The sequence below is a fragment of the Lagopus leucura genome, unplaced genomic scaffold (assembly GCF_019238085.1).
Source record: "Lagopus leucura isolate 7727_CA_CO unplaced genomic scaffold, USGS_WTPT01 Super-Scaffold_810, whole genome shotgun sequence".
Taxonomy (NCBI): Eukaryota; Metazoa; Chordata; class Aves; order Galliformes; family Phasianidae; genus Lagopus; species Lagopus leucura.
Genome location: NW_024962261.1, coordinates 4,938,033 through 4,957,647, shown reverse-complemented (window position 1 = coordinate 4,957,647; position 19,615 = coordinate 4,938,033). Strand labels below are relative to the sequence as shown.

General features: G+C 34.2%; 1 protein-coding gene across 14 annotated transcripts in view; it reads left to right on the top strand.

Moving 5' to 3' along the window:
• Nucleotides 1-19,615, top strand: part of MEF2C (myocyte enhancer factor 2C) — a 138,676-nt gene that overhangs the window by 43,857 nt on the left and 75,204 nt on the right. For 11 of the 14 annotated variants that reach the window (XM_042866173.1, XM_042866170.1, XM_042866171.1 and 8 more), the window contains one exon: nt 15,956-16,152. In XM_042866173.1, coding sequence (XP_042722107.1) covers nt 16,099-16,152 — 54 coding nt within the window. In that variant the 5' untranslated portion in view covers nt 15,956-16,098. Of the gene's footprint in view, nt 1-12,303; nt 12,460-15,955; nt 16,153-19,615 lie in introns of those variants that run through there. The other 3 variants (XM_042866163.1, XM_042866166.1, XM_042866168.1) reach the window with 2 other exon arrangements.

Genomic DNA, 19,615 nt, shown 5'->3' with positions numbered 1-19,615 from the left:
CCTTCCTTCCTTCCTTCCTTCCTTCCTTCCTTCCTTCCTTCCTTCCTTCCTTCCTCCCTTCCTCCCTTCCTCCCTTCCTCCCTTCCTTCCTTCCTTCCTTCCTTCCTTCCTTTGAACTGTGATACGTAGTTTGAAAGTTTTATGCTTTATTATTGCTGTAATGTATTGCTGTAGTCTAAAAAAATTTAGAGTGTTCTTCATCATAGTAACTCATCTCTCCAGAACCACAGAGTGAACGTGCATAACAGGCTGAGTACTTTTAGAATACTTTTCCTTTATTTAAACATGATAATACTGTAGAGATGTGTGGATAAGACTGCACAGTCTGCAGCTTTGAAAGTAGAGAGGTCTTGGAAATTAACTACAACACGCATTTTATTCATCATTCAAAGTCTTAGTGTTAATGTTAAAGCTGATAGAAAACAATGCTCTGAAAGAATGATAATGTTTACTGGAACTCTCTTTCCAAGCTCTACAGTGAACTTTCTTTAAAAAATCGCAGGAAAAAAAAAAAAAAAAAAAAAAAAAAAGAAAAACAACCTGTTAAAACTGTTACATCTTGAGTTAGGTTATTGCATGACATCAATAACTACTGTTAGTTTAAATTGTTACTGACTTGGATGGTTTCCCCTTCATATTCTGTGTCAAAACCTGATATATACAAGGATGAGTATTTTACAAGTATTTCATCATAAAGAATTTTTAAATCTCAATTAAGAAAAATACATATTTGAGATGCCATACCTAGCAGTACCATATTAGCTAAACAGTATTAATTTTGATTGGAACAAATGTTGATTAGCAGCACTGGACTCATAGCTACTTTTCATTTCTGTTTGATCCATTTGTAGAATTAGGGGAAATTTAGATTTGCAGAATTGGAAATCACTGTCACAATTTTTCTTCGTCATGCAAAACTCATTTACTATTCTGTTGTTACTTTTGGCAGCCGTTTTGCAAAGCAGTTTTATCATCAGGAACAAATTCTGACTTTGAAGCTGATTTCTCCATAACATGTAGTATTGTTGTAAAACAAAAGTATGAGAAACAAAAAATGTAGCTTTTGTCTTAATCTTGTTATTATATCATTTATGTCCAGCTATTTTGTTTCTACCTTGAACTTTGTTATTTCCATCCTTGGTCCATAGTGCCAATAGCATATTTTCTTAAGTAGATGATGTAAGAATGTAACTGATATTAAAATGGATTTTGTCCACTCTTTTTGTCTATTCATTGCAAATTGGAAATTAATCTCTTTAGCTTGAGGCTGCATAGTTTACTGTCATTAGTTGGGGATAGTCAAAGAGATGGGAAGTTTCAACAGCAGAAAAGCCTTGGGATTTTCAGCTATTTCTGAGATCTTAATCAAAACTTTTACTGATTGCCTGGGAATCAATGAACACACTTGAGGAAAAAAAGAGGCAGCATAACCTTAACATTATTCACGGTGTTTTGTTAAAACAGTACAGTGATTCATAATTAATATTTTTTATCTTCATGTAATGTAGTGAACAACATTAAATAATATTTGGATATTTTGCACCTTGTAAGTAAATCAGAAATGTGGAGTGTTTTTGGTCTGAGTCTTTGGTTTAATGAAAATAGCTTTCCTGAATTGTTACAGGAATTTTAAGTGGAGAAAATTCCCTTAAAAACCACCACATTCCAGTTACAGAAGATTCAGTTTCCATTATATTATTCTCAGTTAGCACTAATTAAAATATATTCTTCCTTTTATCCAACAAGAAAATACTTAGATTTGACTCAGTAGTAGTTAAAACAATATTAAAAATATGTTGACTGATGTCCAGTCATGCCACTGTTCATCAAAACTTTGTTTTTCTTAGGCTTCTTTCAAACAGAACAGAGGAAGCACATCCTTTTACAACATGATGTCAAGAGAAGAACACACACACTCAGACAAACACACGTGTACAAATGCAGAGCTATTCAAATATTTTTAAAGTTCACTGATTACCACATAGTAGCCTAAATGATAGCAGGAAAAATAAATCACACTTGTAAAAAAAAAAATAGCAGATTAATTATGCAGACTTTCAGAAATTAAAATATTTCTCTGCAAAGTATGAGGAATAAAGATTATTTTGCAGAATAAACAGCAGTCAGGATCATAGTCAGAGTTTAAGTGTTTAAGTGAAGGAACAGGCTTCCCTTACCATGCATGTCAATGTGAAAATTATTTTTAAATCAATGTATTTATTTAAAGGATGGTTGCAGGCTACATTCAAATCTCATTCACCAATGTAAATCAGAAATAATGGAACTGGCTGCAGTGCAGATTTACTTGTGGCTGCGCACTGGAATAGCTAGGATCATAGTGCTTTCCCTGGGGCTATCCTGCACAGTTTTACAGTACTGTATTTTTTGAAGCAATAAGAACATACTGTGTTTTCAAGGAATGTCTTGAAAACAAAGCGCATCAATGAAGGCCACCTCACTCACAATGAAGTTTTGTCTTCTAAAATAGCACTAAATCAAAATAACTGTTGTGTTTAGGCAAGTGTCTCAACTATTTACAGCACAACAGTCAGAACACAAAATAGTGCTTTAGTACCCAGATCCCCCAAATTGTAACTCCAAACTTGGAAGAAATACTATATTTAGGTTTGTGTTTTTTCTGTACTTTTTTTTCTTTTAATATGGTATGCATTATCGTGTAAACAAAAATTCAGAAACCCCAACTGATATTTCTTTTTAAAATGCAAAATTTTTATTTGTGACAGCTGCATTGGATCTTTAATCATATATTATCTTTATGGGAGCTTCTTTCTAACATATGTTAATTGGCTGTTTTCTGTGACAAATTATGAGCTTTTACTTTGATGAGATTCAATTGCAATCATGTTGGAGTTGACTACGTAGAGTTTCCAACCCCTGCTGGCTCTTTAAACCACTACAAACATCTGCACGTCACTGGAGTGCTGAGTAATGGCAGGATTTGAGTTGATCTGATTTCTGTACAGATTTTTTTCCACTTAGATTTTTATTTTTTTTCAGTTCTTTGTACTAAACCTATTCCAGGGTTTGCTGTTTTTAGCAAAGGAATGATCTAAAATTAACATCTTATCTGAGATTATTAGAATACAGCGAGATGTAATTTGTGACACAGTGTAGTCAAATCTTATTTTAATATTCTGAAATCTCAATGAGCTATATCAGAAATCCTATGTCAATTGTTATTGCTTGTTGCAGTTCAAATTTACTGGAGCCACATAGCACTTGTGGGAATAAACCTACTGGCTGCCTTTCAGAGTCAATATTTTTTAAATTTCATAAAGATAACATTTGCAGTTGTTCAGAAAGAAATTTATTTTACTTTTTGAAGAGTGTTTCAGTGGTTTTTAAAATTTGTACAGACAAGAGCATGTTTCCAAACTGGGCTGTAAATATGTCTACCTGTCAAGCTGCGAATTTTCCTTCTAGTAAAGGAAATCCTGTATTGAAATTTAGTCTGTCTTATCTGTGTTTAAGGCATATTTTGATTGCATTTGTTAGGCATGTAAATTAAAAAAATACAGAAAACTTTGGAAGTAGTATTGCTTTGAGACTTTTTTTTTTTTTTTACTTATACCTGGATGATGGCTGTTCCAATGCTCTTATCTGTAAGGCAATTCATGGAAATACTGAGACTGAGTATGTGTGTTGTGTTTAATAAGTTAATACTCAAAGCTGTACTTAGGGTGAATGTGCAGAAATACAAGATGTTAGATATTTTAAATCAGAGAAAGCAGCCTGGTCATAAAATGGATGGGGCATCATCTTTTCAAAAACTGTGTCAAACAATATCAATTACATTGCAATTAATTTAGCGGAATATCATACAGCTCAGCTTTGACCTAAACCAAATGGCAGTAGATAAATCTGTCCCATTTGTTCTTCAGAGAAAAGATAGGGGTTAAATTTCCAGGCAGGTGTTAGAGTTTAGAATAAGAAGAGCCAGATGTATATGGAAGCTACTTTGGTCTCAGTAGGCTGGTTTTAATTCAGCTATTTCCCTGGAGTACCACACAATCAATGAGTTCCAAATCCTGGGGCTACCTGCCTTTATGTAAAATCATGGGAACGGTTTTTCACAGCATACTACTGAATAAGCATGAAAAAATTAGACCAGAAATTAAAGGTAAAAAAAGGTTAACCTTAGAAGTTACATGTGTCGCATTTCTTCAAGGCTTCTAAAATGAGGAGATGATCATCTCATGGAAATGCTTGCAGAAGAGACTTCTTACTGTAAGGAGAACTGTAAGGAATGTAAAACTCATAGCAAGGATATTTTATATGTTTCTCTAATCACTGCTCATTGTAAGCAGTGTTTTAGAAGTAAGCATATGTAGGTCAGGTGCGGCGCAGTGAAAGACATTAAAGCAGTTCTCTTCCCTTAGAAGCTAGGTGAATTGAATCAGGGACGAGTTTCAAAAAAAATTACTTTGAGCATGTTGTCCTTACTTCAGTATATCTGCAAAACTAAACTGATGCATTGTATCTTGAATTAGTCTACAGAATGGCATTCAGTTCCACTTGATAAGATGAGCTTAATTGGCTTTCAGAAAATAAACCAAGGTAAAGGAAGATGTTCAAGTGAAAGAGAGGGCTTGGCTCTTTATTGGATTTTGAGGCCTGTGAGCCATGTGTCTTAATTGGGGCCAGTTGGGATCATTTAATAATTGCTGTCAGAAGATCAAATTTAATTCTCTTTATAAAAAGACCACAGTGGGATAGAGTTAAACAAATTGTCATCTGAGGTTTCAAATGAACTAAGCTTTAATTAGGTTGATTAGGATGCTGTAAGAGAAAGAGGGTAAGAAAAGGGAAATTGATGAATCTGCTGTGTACTGTGTTGTACTTTATGACAGTACTGTCAAATATCTTTATTTCAAGAAGATATGCATTAGCATTAGCAACTATACTGCTAGAAAAATGTATGTATAAATGTTTTTGATATAACAGAACAGAAGTAAAAGAACATTCTGAAATTCCTCTCTTTTAAATAGAGATATTAATATTTTCATGGTCATAATCTTGCCCTTTACTTTCATAATTTTAAAGTCTACCAAATTTTGTCTTTATCTAGTTTATTTACTCACTTTCTATGCCAGAAAAGAATTATAGCATATTTACTGAAAGCACTCAGAATTTCTTTGTTGTTTAGTAAATTTTCACCTTACTTCTCCTTTGCATGCCAAAATCCTCAGCTTTCTTATTCCCAAGTTTCCAACAGAAAAACTGACTCCCAAGAGGTGAAAGGAAATATTTTTGTTAGAAAAAGGAGCCTATCTCAGTTGTGTTTGCATCCCAGCCTTAGATTCAATTCTTTATGCTTTGCTGCATGATAATTTTTCTGTAGTTTTCTAAGCGTCATTTCTGAGAAACATAATGTGCATTCAAGGCCACAAAAAAAGATTTAGCTAATGTATCTTTGTATTGATCATGTTTTGGTTTCGTCTTCTTTCAGCATGCTTATGGGACAGTTATAATAGAAGCAATGTTGGCAATGATCTGCTCAGAAAAAAAAATGTTTATTCAAACTAGATGAGACTGTCAAGCAAATTGCACTGTATTTTGTTCAGTAAATTAAGCACATTTTACATATGCGTCTTCAAATGTAACGCCTCCTATTTATTTCCATGTAAACTGCAAAAGCTACAAATAGCACAATAACACTATTTGAGAGCACATTCTCAGATACAAAACACTCTTTTTCCACATGGAGGAGTTCACTGATATACCTTTGCTCGCACTTCCCTATCAGACACCATTCTGTCAGACTGCCCCTCTGCTGCCATCTGACACGTAGCAACAACACGTAGCGAAATATTGGTGAGAAGGTTCAATGCCTACTGCTATGCCACCAGCATCCACCTCTGATGCTGTGGGCCAATATTATAAAAATAGGAGGCTTTACTTTGGAGCAGCCCTTGCATATACATATATTTACTATATTATTAATTAATTACTACATTATATTTACTAATAGTTGTCAGGGATTACTTTTTTTTTTTTTAATTGTTTCCAAATATGCAGTTTTTGCTTCTACTTAAATTGTCTGTATTTGGTGTACTTAAGAGCAGCAACCTGTCCTATTTTATGGTCTTTGTCATTAGAAAAAGATGTATATTTCACAGAGACACTTCCTTAACCCTACTTAGTGCAATACAGGTGCATTCATTTTTTTTCATTGGCCTTATTATGCATCTGACATACATTTCTTCTCCTTTTGTCCTTGGGATAAAAAATGTCTGAATGGGATTGGGGAGCATCAGAATTTTTATACTCATCTTTATCATGTTAACTTTTACACAGAATGAATAAACAGTAGCTCAGCAGCTTCCCACCATGTTGTTCTATTTACCATTCTAGAAGAAAAGAATTTAATTCTTCACAGTTATGGGGAAGTCTGGCATAGAAAAGAGAGTAGCTCTAGAACTGAGTATACAAAAGTGAAGTAGGACATCTTTGTATGTGATCATTCCTGTCTTAAGAAGTGGATTGCCAGGTTTCCTTAAAAAGCTAAGAGATACTTATTTGAGCAAGTTATGTATTTGTTCCTATTTTGAAAAAAAATTCTGTGGTATTATATAGTTCTGTAGTTGATAGTTTAACACCATAAATGAGAGAAGATTGATCTACAGAGAGAATATAGATGGAAGTATAGATGAGATTTTGGGTACCATGAGGATCCAAAGAAGGGTTTGTATGGCCAAGACTATTGTCTTTTTCTACAATTAACTTAACTAGTACTATTCTACCTACAAAGCCTGTCAAACCTTCAGTGCCAATCTTGGATCTCTCCTCATGTTTGCATTAATATAAAGGAGTAGCTCCACAGAAAACCATGGAATTACCTGGATTTAAAATTATCTCTACTTAAGAAGGTGTCCATTTTGTCTTGTAAGTGATTGCTATGGATAACTTGATTTATACAGTTGCATCTTCTATAATAATGTACATTTAGGCAAAAAGAAAATAAATAAGTAAATAAATAAGGGTTTAACTCGCTAAGAATAGTCAATCCATGCAGAACAAAAAATGTCAGGCTTGAATATGCTAACAGCAAACTAGCAGTAATTTACAAGACTGATCACAATTAGAGAATTGTCTGCAGCTCTCAGGCACCTACTTGAAGTCTTTCATATTTGACTGCTCCAGCTTCCTAGCAGGAAGCTGAACTGTGTGCAGCTAGCACCCATGTTAGAGGACAACTTAAAGAAACACAGCCCATTTTTGGCTTCAGCTAGCCAAATTCATAGTTACCACTTGCTTCCATTCACACAGGGAAACCTTCAGGGAGCTTAAACACTTCCTTGATACTGTTTGCAAGCATTTCTTATCGCTATAAAATTAGCATGTCGTTAGAATTAATATGCAGTATCAAGTACTAATGTGCAGCTCACAGTATGAGCTTTCCTTTCCAACACTGATATCTCTAGAGCTATTTTTTATAAAAGTTACTTAATGGCTCTACTCTTGTATTTTCTATAGCTGAGCTCTGCCTCAATATCTCTCAATTTTAAGCTTCTCTTTTATGGTCACAAACAAAATGGCCACAGAAAACAGTACCTAGCAAAGTTTTTTTGCTGTCTTTTATTGAAGTATCAGAGTGCATAAGATCAGAGAGGTTATCGTTACCAGTAGTAAAGCTTCTTGTTCTGTCTGTCTTCAAAGAATTACTCAAACTCGTAAAATGGCAATGCTATGAGCAACACTTCCCATTCAAAATAAATAAATAAATAAAAGTTATAGAACCGCAGCACTCCTAAACAGTTTTACCATCAATATATTTTTTATCACTAATCCATAATCATTTTTCTTGTATCCAAGCTTCACCTTGACAATTTCTATCACTTGCTCAGGTCATGCTGTAGTGGGTTTCTTTTGTCAACTCTTCCCCAGTGTTTATAGAGAATCTGTTGTCTGGCACAGCCGACGTCTCCTTTTAATGAAAAAACTTACTCATATCTCAGTTTTTCCATTTTTAATTTCTTCACTTACGTCCATAATTAGGTGTTACTTACATCCAAAATAGGTGTTGCTATTCCACCTCTTTGAATGACCCTTCCTGATTTTCAGCATAGCCCTTGAACCAGCCAAGTACTTAGTTGTTTGACTTAATAATTTAAATATTTTTTATTCTTATTACACTTCATCCTGTTTAATCATGCCACAAAATTCCTGTTTTTAATGCTTCTGAAAGTTTTCTGTTTTCTCTAAAATGTTCCTGAAAATACTCACTTGAGAAATTGTAAGATATCCCTTCTGCAATCCAAATCTTTGTTCTTCCTCACAGAGATGAAGTTGTTACAGAATAGCAGAACTCTGCTTTTTTTTTTTTTTACAAATAAATTGGATTAAGGTTGTCTAGTAGAGCTGAACAAGTTCTCTTGTTTTCCCAGAACTCCAGTTGTCTTCTCCACATATTCTATCTGTTGCTTCTAGACTGATCACTCACTGATCAGCTTGATCAGTTCAGTAAGCTGTCTCCAGTTTTCTCGTCGAACTGAATGCACCGAGTTTATCTGCACTTCTGCAGTTTGGGAAATTATTAAGTACTCAAACATGTTTTCTAACAATAAAGATCCATTCTGGAAATCAATCATTACTTTCTTCGTTGGAGGGATATCTAAATTTTTTTGCCAACACTTGTATCAACACTTTGTATCAACACTTGTACCAAGGTTCAGACTGTGATTTGAAATTGAAGTACATGCTTTCTCCAGTAATGCCTGAAAGTTTCCCTTGAGTCTTAAAAGCCATTGTGGAGCGTAATGTTTCTTACCACAGACTTCCTCACATACAAACACTAGTAAAAAAAATCTGTAAATCAGAACCACAACTAGAGGCTGCTAACAGGTGAGACAAGAACTTAGTTCTAGAGATCTTAGACTTTTCTTGTAATAAGCTAACACTCTCCAAAAAACCCTGTGCTGTATGACAGCACCCAAACTGCGAGAACAAATATTTAACTTGGTATAAAAGATTTTTTTAAATATATGCAGACCAAGAACAGAGTAGTTCCAAGAGAGCTTTTCAACACAAAATATACTAAATCTTAATCTGGTGACCACTCACCCAGGCAACCACTTAAGTGCTTCCCATATTCCTCTAACTTGTTGTATAATAGGCCGAATTTGTTGAACTGCTTTCCTGATATTTATTACACATCTATTAGCTATAAAGCCATCCAATCAAGTTATTAGCTCAAAACTGTTCAGACTCCTAGATGAAATTCCATCAGTCCAGTTTCCCTACTCCATTTTTAGACAGGTTTACTTTCCCAGTCATTGTCTCCATTTGAGACCAATTAAGTGATTTAGTTTTCAATCCTTTATTCACTTGTATTATTAGCTTGTTTGATTCAATAAACTTGTACCAGTCTCTCAAGCACTTTAAGGATTCTATTCCATATTTATCGGTCAGACTTCCATTATGTCTGTCTAGCTGCCAGAGGTACATCATAAGGCTAATCATGAACCTGTTAACTTTTCCTTCAAACTACTTGCCTTCTTTATTTTGAGCTGTGGTGAGCAGACACTGAAATATCACCTGTAAGTCACTGTAGATTTAAAACAATTTCTTCCTGGGTGTTTTTCAGAATTTTAGCATTTCACTTGGTTGCTTTCCTTAAAACATATGTTATTGTCTACATTCTTTGCTCTACAAATCAGATGTTCTTCTTCATCTGTCTTTAAAAAATGTTGCAAGTTAGCCAAATTTTCCTTTCTTCATCAAGCATAGTAGACACATCTCACTTCTTACTGAGCTGTGAGCAGTCAGTTTTCATCTAGATTAATGGTGTTCACTTCCTCTTTTGGTGCATCACTGCAAGGAATGACTCATCACCTGTGGCAAATCCCACAGTCTCTTAGAAGGCCTTTGGCCTCTTTTCATGGATCTCTATCTGCATGGTTGGTATTATCAACCCTCCTCCGTCATGCCTGATGGACAACTCTCAGCACGTCATCTAGAGGGTAAGCTGTAGTCACTCCTTTCTCTTTCAGGTAGGTGTGGATCATCTGAAATTTGGAGGTGCCTACAGACTCCATTTTCAGAGTCCGGTTAGCATTCTTTTCAGAAGCAATGTCTGTGGTATGTTGAAGTAGGACTGCTGTTAGGTAGTGCCAGCTTCTCTGCTGTTTCGGCAATGATGCTTAAACATCTCAAGAGAACTTCACAAAACCATAGCAACTGAAACTCTTCTACCTGTACTGCATGAATTGTTTGCTCTGTGAGATAACCTTGTACCATATTTGAATTACAGTCTACAGTGACCACAGCTGTCAGGCTCAAGGGAGATGAAATATTCTTATAATATATAATTCTTATAGTTTTCAGAAACTCCCAAGTGTAAAAAAATTTTAAATGCCAGATCTCTTCCTTCTAAGCAGGCAGTAATGCCATTGATTACAGAACAGCAAATTGGCTGAAAGAGGAATTTTCTGAAATTCATCTCTACATTCTCAGTGTAATGGAAAAATGACTATATTGGAAGTGAGCATAACGAAATTACTAGTATATGTGACAAAGATGTATAAAATACAAAATCAGGATTTAAATATGTTCTTCGCTGATTTAAGCGCAAAAAAAAAAGGGGGGGGGAGTATCTGTAAAAGAAGATAACCTTATTAATTCAGCAGATTATTTCAAAATCAATAGCAAAATTAGTGAAATATGGACTCAGATTAAACTGTTTAACTGTTCTATTAAACTTAAAATGGATAGTTTTGGATGTTTTAGTCCTGGCTTTATTAAGAACATCATTGCCCTTGAATTGTTTACTGTTATAAATTAAATTCACACCATAGATTAAGAAGCAGACAGTGTTAGTTTTCCAAAGTTCCTTTTTGTTTCAGATTAGATAAATGAAAAGATGAATGAACTTTGGTACTTAGAGATTACACATATATTCTGTATATACAGTCTTTCCAGTTTGACATGCTCTATCTCTGGTATTCTGTAGTATTTAATCTGTTACATTATGACCATTCTGGCTGAAATGTTTGCTTTATACTTCCGTAGTAAAATCTCTTAAGAGTTGAATTTAGTAGATTAAAATGAACACTCCTTTCCGCATATTTTAATATGGCTGTCTGATCATGTTTAAATTCTAAATCAGAGCACAGAGTGCAGATGTTTGAAACCTTAAGGTGATGAAGAGATTCATTTGCTACATGGCTTTCTGCCTGGATTACCATACCGCTAATTGTGCAATTCATGCTTTGCTAATGTATTGCTGTGGTGATGACATATATAATTTTATCAGAGCATTTCTCTTAATGGGCCAAACTGTGTGCTCAGTAATGACTATGCAACCAAACCACATGAAATGTGAAGGACTACTTCTATCCTGGATGTAACGTCAGCTGACCTCTGTGGAATAATAAGAAAGATGAATGCTTCTTTCATTCTTTTTTGTATTTACTGAAACTTTGATTCAGGATGATAGAAATAAAATGATCTTTATTTTATGCGTCATGCCTAATTGTTTCTTTAGTACTTTTTTTCTGCATATGGGACTTGGTTGGGTGGGTCTTTAATAAGTAATGTTTCAGTGATTGATTATGTATTTCCTGCTGTGTATTCTAGAAGTTATGTTGCCCTTTTTACAGTGAACTTTTCGTCAGATAAGCAGCTGGTGTATTATTAATGCATTTAGATTTTTGTTTATAATCTGATTTAAAACTCTTCTAGGTTTACATAGAAATATTTGATAGCCTTTGAAGTGACTTATTTCTATGAACTAAGTTAGGTAAGAAAATGGGAAGCATATGTTGTTGTTGTTTGCTTCCTTATGTCATTATAAAAAGGTTTGGTTTTTTTATTTAACTTTCATCTAATTAATCCACTCAGAATGAAAGCTGTTTCATATGGAATAGATACATCTATGTAGCAAGTTTATCTCTTTTGTGAAGCAACCATGAAAATACTAAACCTTATCACTTAGTGCTTTTCTCTGACCCTTTTTTTTTGTTTGTTTTTAAACTAAATATTTTGAGTCTCCTGTTTTCATAATCCTTATTGCCCCTAAGTTGTTCAAGTAACTCTGTCTGGGGTGCTGCAGCAAAGCAGATTCAGACAGTTGTGCTCAGAGAAGGAAGTGGAGAGTTTTGGTTCCCATTTTGCACTTCTGGAACAGTTTAGGGAAGGAAGCACCTTTACACCTTTTATTGTTCGTGGTTGCTGACATCATATCCTTCCCTGACCACTCTGTGCGCGTTTCCTGCCATTCTACCAAGATTCTTCTGAGTTGCAGAGAAGGGATAGTGAATGTGCATGCGTGTGTGCATTCATGTCTGTGCACTGAACGGTTGAAGGAGCAGTCAAATAAATGATCTGCTACATTTCTCCATTAGTTCTTTTCCCTTCTCAAAGCTCAGCTGATAGCTGTCTGCCTCTGCCAAATCATATAGTGAACAGGAGCCCGCCAAAAATGAAGTTCCTCTTTTTGTAAGCAGTCTGATCTTTTTTCTTTTTTTTTTTCCTCTTTTTTCTTTTTTCCCCCATGTTTGGCTTTGAAAAAAGAAAAAACGCTGAAGACTGTGACACCATAGCATGTAACTGTGTGATTCTTTATGTGCACACTTATTGCATGTAACTATGTCATTAAGTTGGAAGTTTTCTTTCATGTGGAGGGTTACTTAAGCAAAGTTACTAGAATTATTTTAAGTTCCTTTTTAAATTGCCTTGGTTTTATGAAAGCCTGAAAGTACTATTTGAGTTTTGTAATACCGTCAGCTTTTCTAGCTAGTGTGCTAGTTAGAAAAATGCAAATTAGCAGTTAATCGAAAATCTGCATTCATAGTACTGTAATGCTTAATCCTGTAGGAACTTTCAAGAAGTGTTAGGAGCATTGCTGAAGTGCTAAGACAGCCATGGGGATTTGTTGATCCCGGAGTTCTTTACATTCTGTGTCTCAGAAGTCACCAGACTTTGAGGGTTATAACCCTTGAATTAGACATGATGATTCACACTTCTGAAACCAATTGATTTGGAAAAAGTCCAGCTATCTGTTCTATGTATGCGTGCATGCAAATGTGTTTGCTAATTATGTGACTAGAGCTATAGGCAAACACATATTAAGTATAGCATGTGAAGTAGTATGTGTTGGTATGTATATACGTTTATAAATAATACAGATGGATATTCAGAAAACTACAGCATTCCCATACTGTTTCTAGTAGAAGGAAAAATAGCATAAATTTTCAGGTGTTCAAAAAATAAATAGATTTTCTAGACAAATTGAATACCTTTCATTTGAAATTAGACTAGTATGCAAAAAAAAGAACAAATAGAAAGAGGTATTTTTCATCAGTACAGGAAAACATAACCTGCTGCCTATTTAAGTAAAATTAAGTTTCTTTGCAAATTGTATATTGGATACAGATGGTCTAACACATTATTCCTTCTTCACTTTCTCTCAGATTGTACATCTATATTTAATAACTAAACCATCTTTGCCCACCTTTGCTTTTCTTTGCTTGCATACCCTTGTTTACAATTAAAGTAAAGCTAGCACAGTTAGTAGATTACTCCAGATAGTGAAAAACAGAATTCAGAAAGCAGGTATTTTAACTGTTTTGACTTCAATGTCTCTGTATATGCTTTTGTTATTTGAAGACTGGTCTTAAATGTGGAACTGATAAGAGTGTGACAAGGAAACTAGACATTGTTCCTTCACTAGGTTTGTTTTCCCTGATCAATGTTTGCAACATTCAGTGATCTTTTCCAAACTCACTCAGCATTGTCATCTTGATCTGCAAAGCAGCTCTCATCCTTGCTAACCCTGTCACCACTGCTCTAATCTGTCCACCTTGACCTTCCACCTTGAAGTGAATAAGAGCTTAGGCAGGCATAGTGCTGTAAGCCGATAGTGTCACTGGCTTCAGCTGAATGAAAGGAAATTATTCCATATGCATTTGCTATGGATTAGTGTATTGGCTTACCATGACAAGAAAGCCTGTTAGACTCCTTTGGGTCCCGCATGTTCATGGGAAACGCCATTCTAACTTGCTCTTTGTATCAGAGGTAAGACTACAGGAAAAACAGGAAAGAAACCCAGTCTGAGGAAACTTAAGGCTGTTTCTGAAAATAGACTCTGTTTGTCAACACTAAGAATCAGATAAGACTGTCTTCTAGCTTTGTTTAGAAGAAAAGTTTAAGAAATACTTGTGAGGAGTGTATTTCAAAGGTTGGGCTTTTATTTTGTTGTTGTTGTTGTTGTTGTAAATATGATCAAGTACCATCGCATCTTTTTAAACAACTGACCTGTTTTTAAAAGTTTAAAAGCAGCAAAAATTTTGCAGCCTTCGTATTTTATAAAATTGGCAATATAAAGTTTTCCGTGTTACATGCCATGTTCTTCATTATGGTAAGTAATTAGGCATCCATAAATATGCCTAAAACATAATACACAAAGGTATTAATGGACAGAAAGATAGTAAGTCATATATTTGAAAATCTATCTCACCTAGTAAATTAATTATATTGTAACAGCTAGTTAGAAAACTCAGACTGACTGCTTGCTTGTTAACTTATTTTTTTCTTGGAGTGATAAAACACTAAGAAGCTTAAAGTTTATTGTATGCAAAGAGAGAACTGAAGATCATAATGAGCGAGGTCTAGCTTTTCTACCTCACTGGCTTTGAGTCTGACCCAAATAGTGGATTAAATGCCCAGGACATTGGCTTAATGTTACATAAGATATTGAGAGAATTCATCTGGTTGGCTGCAACACCATGAACTTTACAAATAAGGAGACAACAGCCTGTTTTTAATTTACTAAATTTTGATTTACAACGTAATACTTCTAATACGCAGAGGGGAAAAATAAAAACAAACTTTAAAAGTCACTTTAAATGAATCTTATTTATTTTTTTATCTTTTCTATACTACAAATAACTCTATGCTCTTCAGAATATGTAAACATTAAAGTATTTCAAATAAAGATCAAAAAAAAAAAGAAGAGGCACCTTGTACAGAAGTATTCTGAACATTACGTCTGTATTTTCTTAGTTTTATTTCATGTTGAGGGTTTTTTTTTTTGCTAAAAATATTTTATACTCTACAGATATGTGACTTAGCAACATTTGGTGAAATAAGGAGTTCTTACTGCATCATGTATTTTTATATATCATATCTAACAGTCCTCACTTGCAACAATATTGGTGTTGTAAAGTTCAGGGAGCTAACATCAGTTCCTTACTGAAACTGTGAAAGTCTTTTTCTAAACATTCTTAATTTATCATCTGTCCTCACTATTCTGTGCTTCATAGCTTGGCTTCTGGTGCAAGAATTTTCATAAGAAGAGATGAGCATATTTACTGCTAATAAATCATTTGTCAGTACCCTTTGGAATTTATGTTGAAATGAAATGAGAGAAAATACACTCATAATTTCTCTGGTATGAGTAATGTGGTAATCCACATTCTTGAAGAATAAAGTTTAAAAAGTTGGATTTAAACTAGCTGACATCTCTCATATATCAAATAACACTACAATAAAGGTCCGTCCTATTTGCATAATGAGGGACATTATCACCTCTGCTGTCAAAACACAAGATTGTTTTCCCTTCAGAAATGAATTAGCTGGCCTACTTAGCATACATAGGTACAGAAAGGTTCATTAACTCTCTGATTTAGGTAATTTTTCATATTACTGCAGTGAGTGATATTTAAAACTGGAGATATTTAATTCCGTTAAAGTTTTGGCAACGTGAATTTTAGTCCTTTTAATTTCTCGATGTGTTGGTGGGTTTATTCATAAGCAGAAAACTTCGAATTATATTATTATGTCTCTTTTAGGTACTTACTTTCTAGATGCAGTAAAGATGTATTAAAATTTACTTATGCAATAAATTATAATTAGGACATGTTGTTGGCTCCAGAAAACAACTTTCATCTAGTTATCAATTAGTAGTAACATTCTGTTTCTTTTCTGTGTTTAGCAGGAACGGATGCAGGGGACTGTGAACTGAATAGTGCAAGTGCTGAAGAAGGAGGCTTGTTTTGAGGAAACAGGAAAGAGGAAGAAAAGAGAAGGGAAAATACATAATTTTAAGGAAGAAGGAGAGGAAAAAAAACGGGGACTATGGGGAGAAAAAAGATTCAGATTACAAGGATTATGGATGAGCGTAACAGACAGGTGAGTAACAACAATACTGGTGTTGAGATTGATACTGTATTTACAGGGTGGCTTACTCCCGTGAGTGATCAAAAAGGTGATAGCTTTCTATAAATGCATATATTTGTGTGTATGTATACGTATATGTAACGTATTGAAGATCATCAGAGAAAAAGTGAACTTTGGAAACAACCAGAAACCTTACACAGGTTTTTCAAGTTTACAAATATGTGTAGTTAGGAATTTATTACTTAAGGCCTTGAATCTACAAAGGCCGATGCGTATGTTTTGCCTTGGACCCCCTCTGTATTCACTTTGATTTCAGCGTGTAATACACACAGTTAAGCACATCTGCAAGTTGTTACAGGATTCAGGCTTACAGTACTGCATTTTGTGATCTATTATACTGTGAATTTATTTTCAGTGTGAGTTTCTTTTAAATTCATACATTCAAAGTATTTCTTTCTACATCTTTTCAGTGTTTTTATTTTTACATCCTGCATGAAATAATGACTACTTCATTAAAGAAAAAATAATTGTTTTCTTATCTGAATATGAATTTTTAAAACATTTGGATAGCCCAACACACTCTAAAACCAATGCACAATAACACTGGCATGCTGTATTTATTAAATAACATGTTCCTAACTAATAATGCTGTTTGCATTTGATGTAAATAAATAAATGGATGTTTTGTTGAAACTGGAGATTCACAAGTGTGGGAAGATCTCCATAAAATTATTTAACCCTGTGATTAGCATTCTTCATACATGTGCCTGCAATTTGCCAGTAATGTTCAGTAGCTTTCTTCGAAGAACTTGATACTGAATTACTATCAATATATTAATTCTATTCATTTATTCTTTTAATTTCTTCATATTCGTAAGTTGTTTTTAAGAAGTGATTATGTTGTCCATGGACTTTAATGATTTTATTACTTAAGATTCAAACCGTAACAATAAATCGTACTTTTAAAGAATTTTTCCTCAAATGCTTAAAGCCTATAGCCTATGTAGTCGCTTGTGCTAGTAGCATAAAATCACATTTAAAACTAAAAACAATGATTATGATGGGTATATTCTGTGTTTTCCCTAAAGGTTGCCTATTGCGGTGGGCCAAGCCAAAAAGCAGTAATTCTATCAGCATAAATCCACTATTGTATTTGTTTTAACTGGTTTATAGCATGGAATTAGAATTGGATTTTGAATATTGAACTACATTTATCATTAAATATTAAGACACTAGTTGTTTGGAACTTCCCACACTGCCAGGTTTTCTTTTTGAAGTGAATATGAATGATCATTTTGTAAATGATGCTAAAGACTTCTGCCATTATTAATGTTATGGCAGTATGTTTACTCAAATACAGAATTTATGGAGAACTTAATCCCCAGTTTTGAGGGGGAAAAAAAAGTCTTTCAAGAGGCTAGATTTGTTTTTAAAATGCATACTAATAGTGTTTCAAGTGATTCAGAGTAGGGCTTCAAGGCTTCTATCACCCACATTCAGTACTAATTATTATCAGTAAACCTAAAATACCAAAATTTAAATTAAAAAAAAAAAAAAAAAAAAAAAAAGAAGAAGAAAGTAGTGCAGAAAGAGTTTATCTTATTAGTTTTATAAAAGTCATCAATTAGTCATATTTGCTGTCAGGCTGAAGACCTAGATTTACATTACTTTACCCTCCACATGTTATAATTGGCTTGACTATGTTACTTATTTCTATTAATATATTTTAAGATAGTTTAGAAAGTGTTTCTGCTAGTTTTATCCTCTTTGCATTTATTCCCCTAATATAAAGTTCGGTTAAACCTTCTTACGCCTTCTTATTACTTGTCCCTAACATGGTCACAGGAACAGCAGCAAATCTGTTGACTTGTAACTGCCTTACAGTTTTTTAAGTTCAAACTCTGTAGTTTCACAGTACAAAGCATGTTAGATGGGAATATGATATACACAGGCTATGCATCCTCAGTTGTTTTCAAGCATGTGAATTCAATTCAGGACAGCAGAGAAAGATAAGGAGCATTTATCAAACCAGAGGATGCACCAAAAGTTGAATTTTTTTGTCCTCTCCACTCCAATGGTAAATCTCCTTGGATAATACAGTTTGTACAAAAGGACTTAAGCTGCTTAAGTCCTGCGGAAGATGATTTCTGTCCTCATGTTTCTAGTAATCACCTGCCCATTGTCCTAACTAGCTCTTTATACTAACCTTCGAATGGAGCACTTGTTTTCTCAGTAAAACCACTGTTTTCTTCCACGCTACTGACTGTTGTGGTAAGAGACTTACCTACTGTTCAAAATACTTGGAGTGAACTGAGGAGGACAAAAGCAGTGCTGAACTCCCTTCAAGAGTTCTAGAGCAGCCTAGTAGACTGGATTTGTGTACTTCAGTGACCATGCTGGTAATAAATGTAAGTTGAAACTGTCCAAAAGAGTAATGTGTCAAATCGCTGGCTGCTAATCTCATAGGAACATGCAACTTGGAGTGTAAATTGCAGCCTTCTGGAATCTATTTGAAACTTCAAAATCTTGGTGTATGTGAAACTACTGCAACCTAAACATTAAACATTGACTTTGATGAGCGTAAAAATCAATAATTTAACTACCAGGAGTTTTCAGTGTAATGTTACTTCATGTGGATTGGCTGTATTTTCTTTTCCCTAATGACAGAGGCAGCAAGGATGTTTGAATCTTCTGTAATTGACCCTAAGTTCTCTTCAGTTGAGAGTTTTTCAGAAACGCCCACTTAAAACATTCCTTCTTGCTGTGCTTCTTGCCAGATGGAGAAAGAGTATTAATAAGTGCTAGGGCTGAAGTATTTATTGGGTATTTTTGTTACCAGAATGGTTTTGAATATAAATGAAAATTATCAAGAGTATCCTATTATAAGCTGTCAAAGTGACCAGATACTTTCTTTTTCCTATTGTGACACTGGAGAATATTGCTTTATAAATACGTTTTTTGGGCTCATGAAGTTACAGTAGCTTTGCAAACAGCCCATGAGGGTACATGTTATTCATGCACATATGTTATTCCCTGCACCAGTGATAGAACTGATAATCAAAAGCATTGGTACTAATATGTGATATTGGAAGTTCCTGGCTACTACAAGGCCATTGTGCAGAAATTGCCACTTTGTGCATTGGAGGAGGCTGTTGTAAAGAATTCTGGGCTGCTTGAGGAAGAAAAAAACAAAAAAGAAGAAAAAAAGAAAGAAAAAATAAAAGAGGAAAGACTTTTGCAAAAACATATGTGGACTTTATTTTCTTGGGCCCTCTGAATTAAAAAAAAAAAAAAAAAATCAAGGAGCTCTATCATCATCAACATATGAAGAAGAATTTGCACTCCACTCAGAAAACTCCTTTTTTTTTTAATTTCTTTTTTTTTTAATTTTCTATTTGTTTTTGATCAGTTTGAAATAATGTGTTACATTTTAGGAGGGCATTTTTGTATCTGCTGTAGACAGGGATCATTTGAG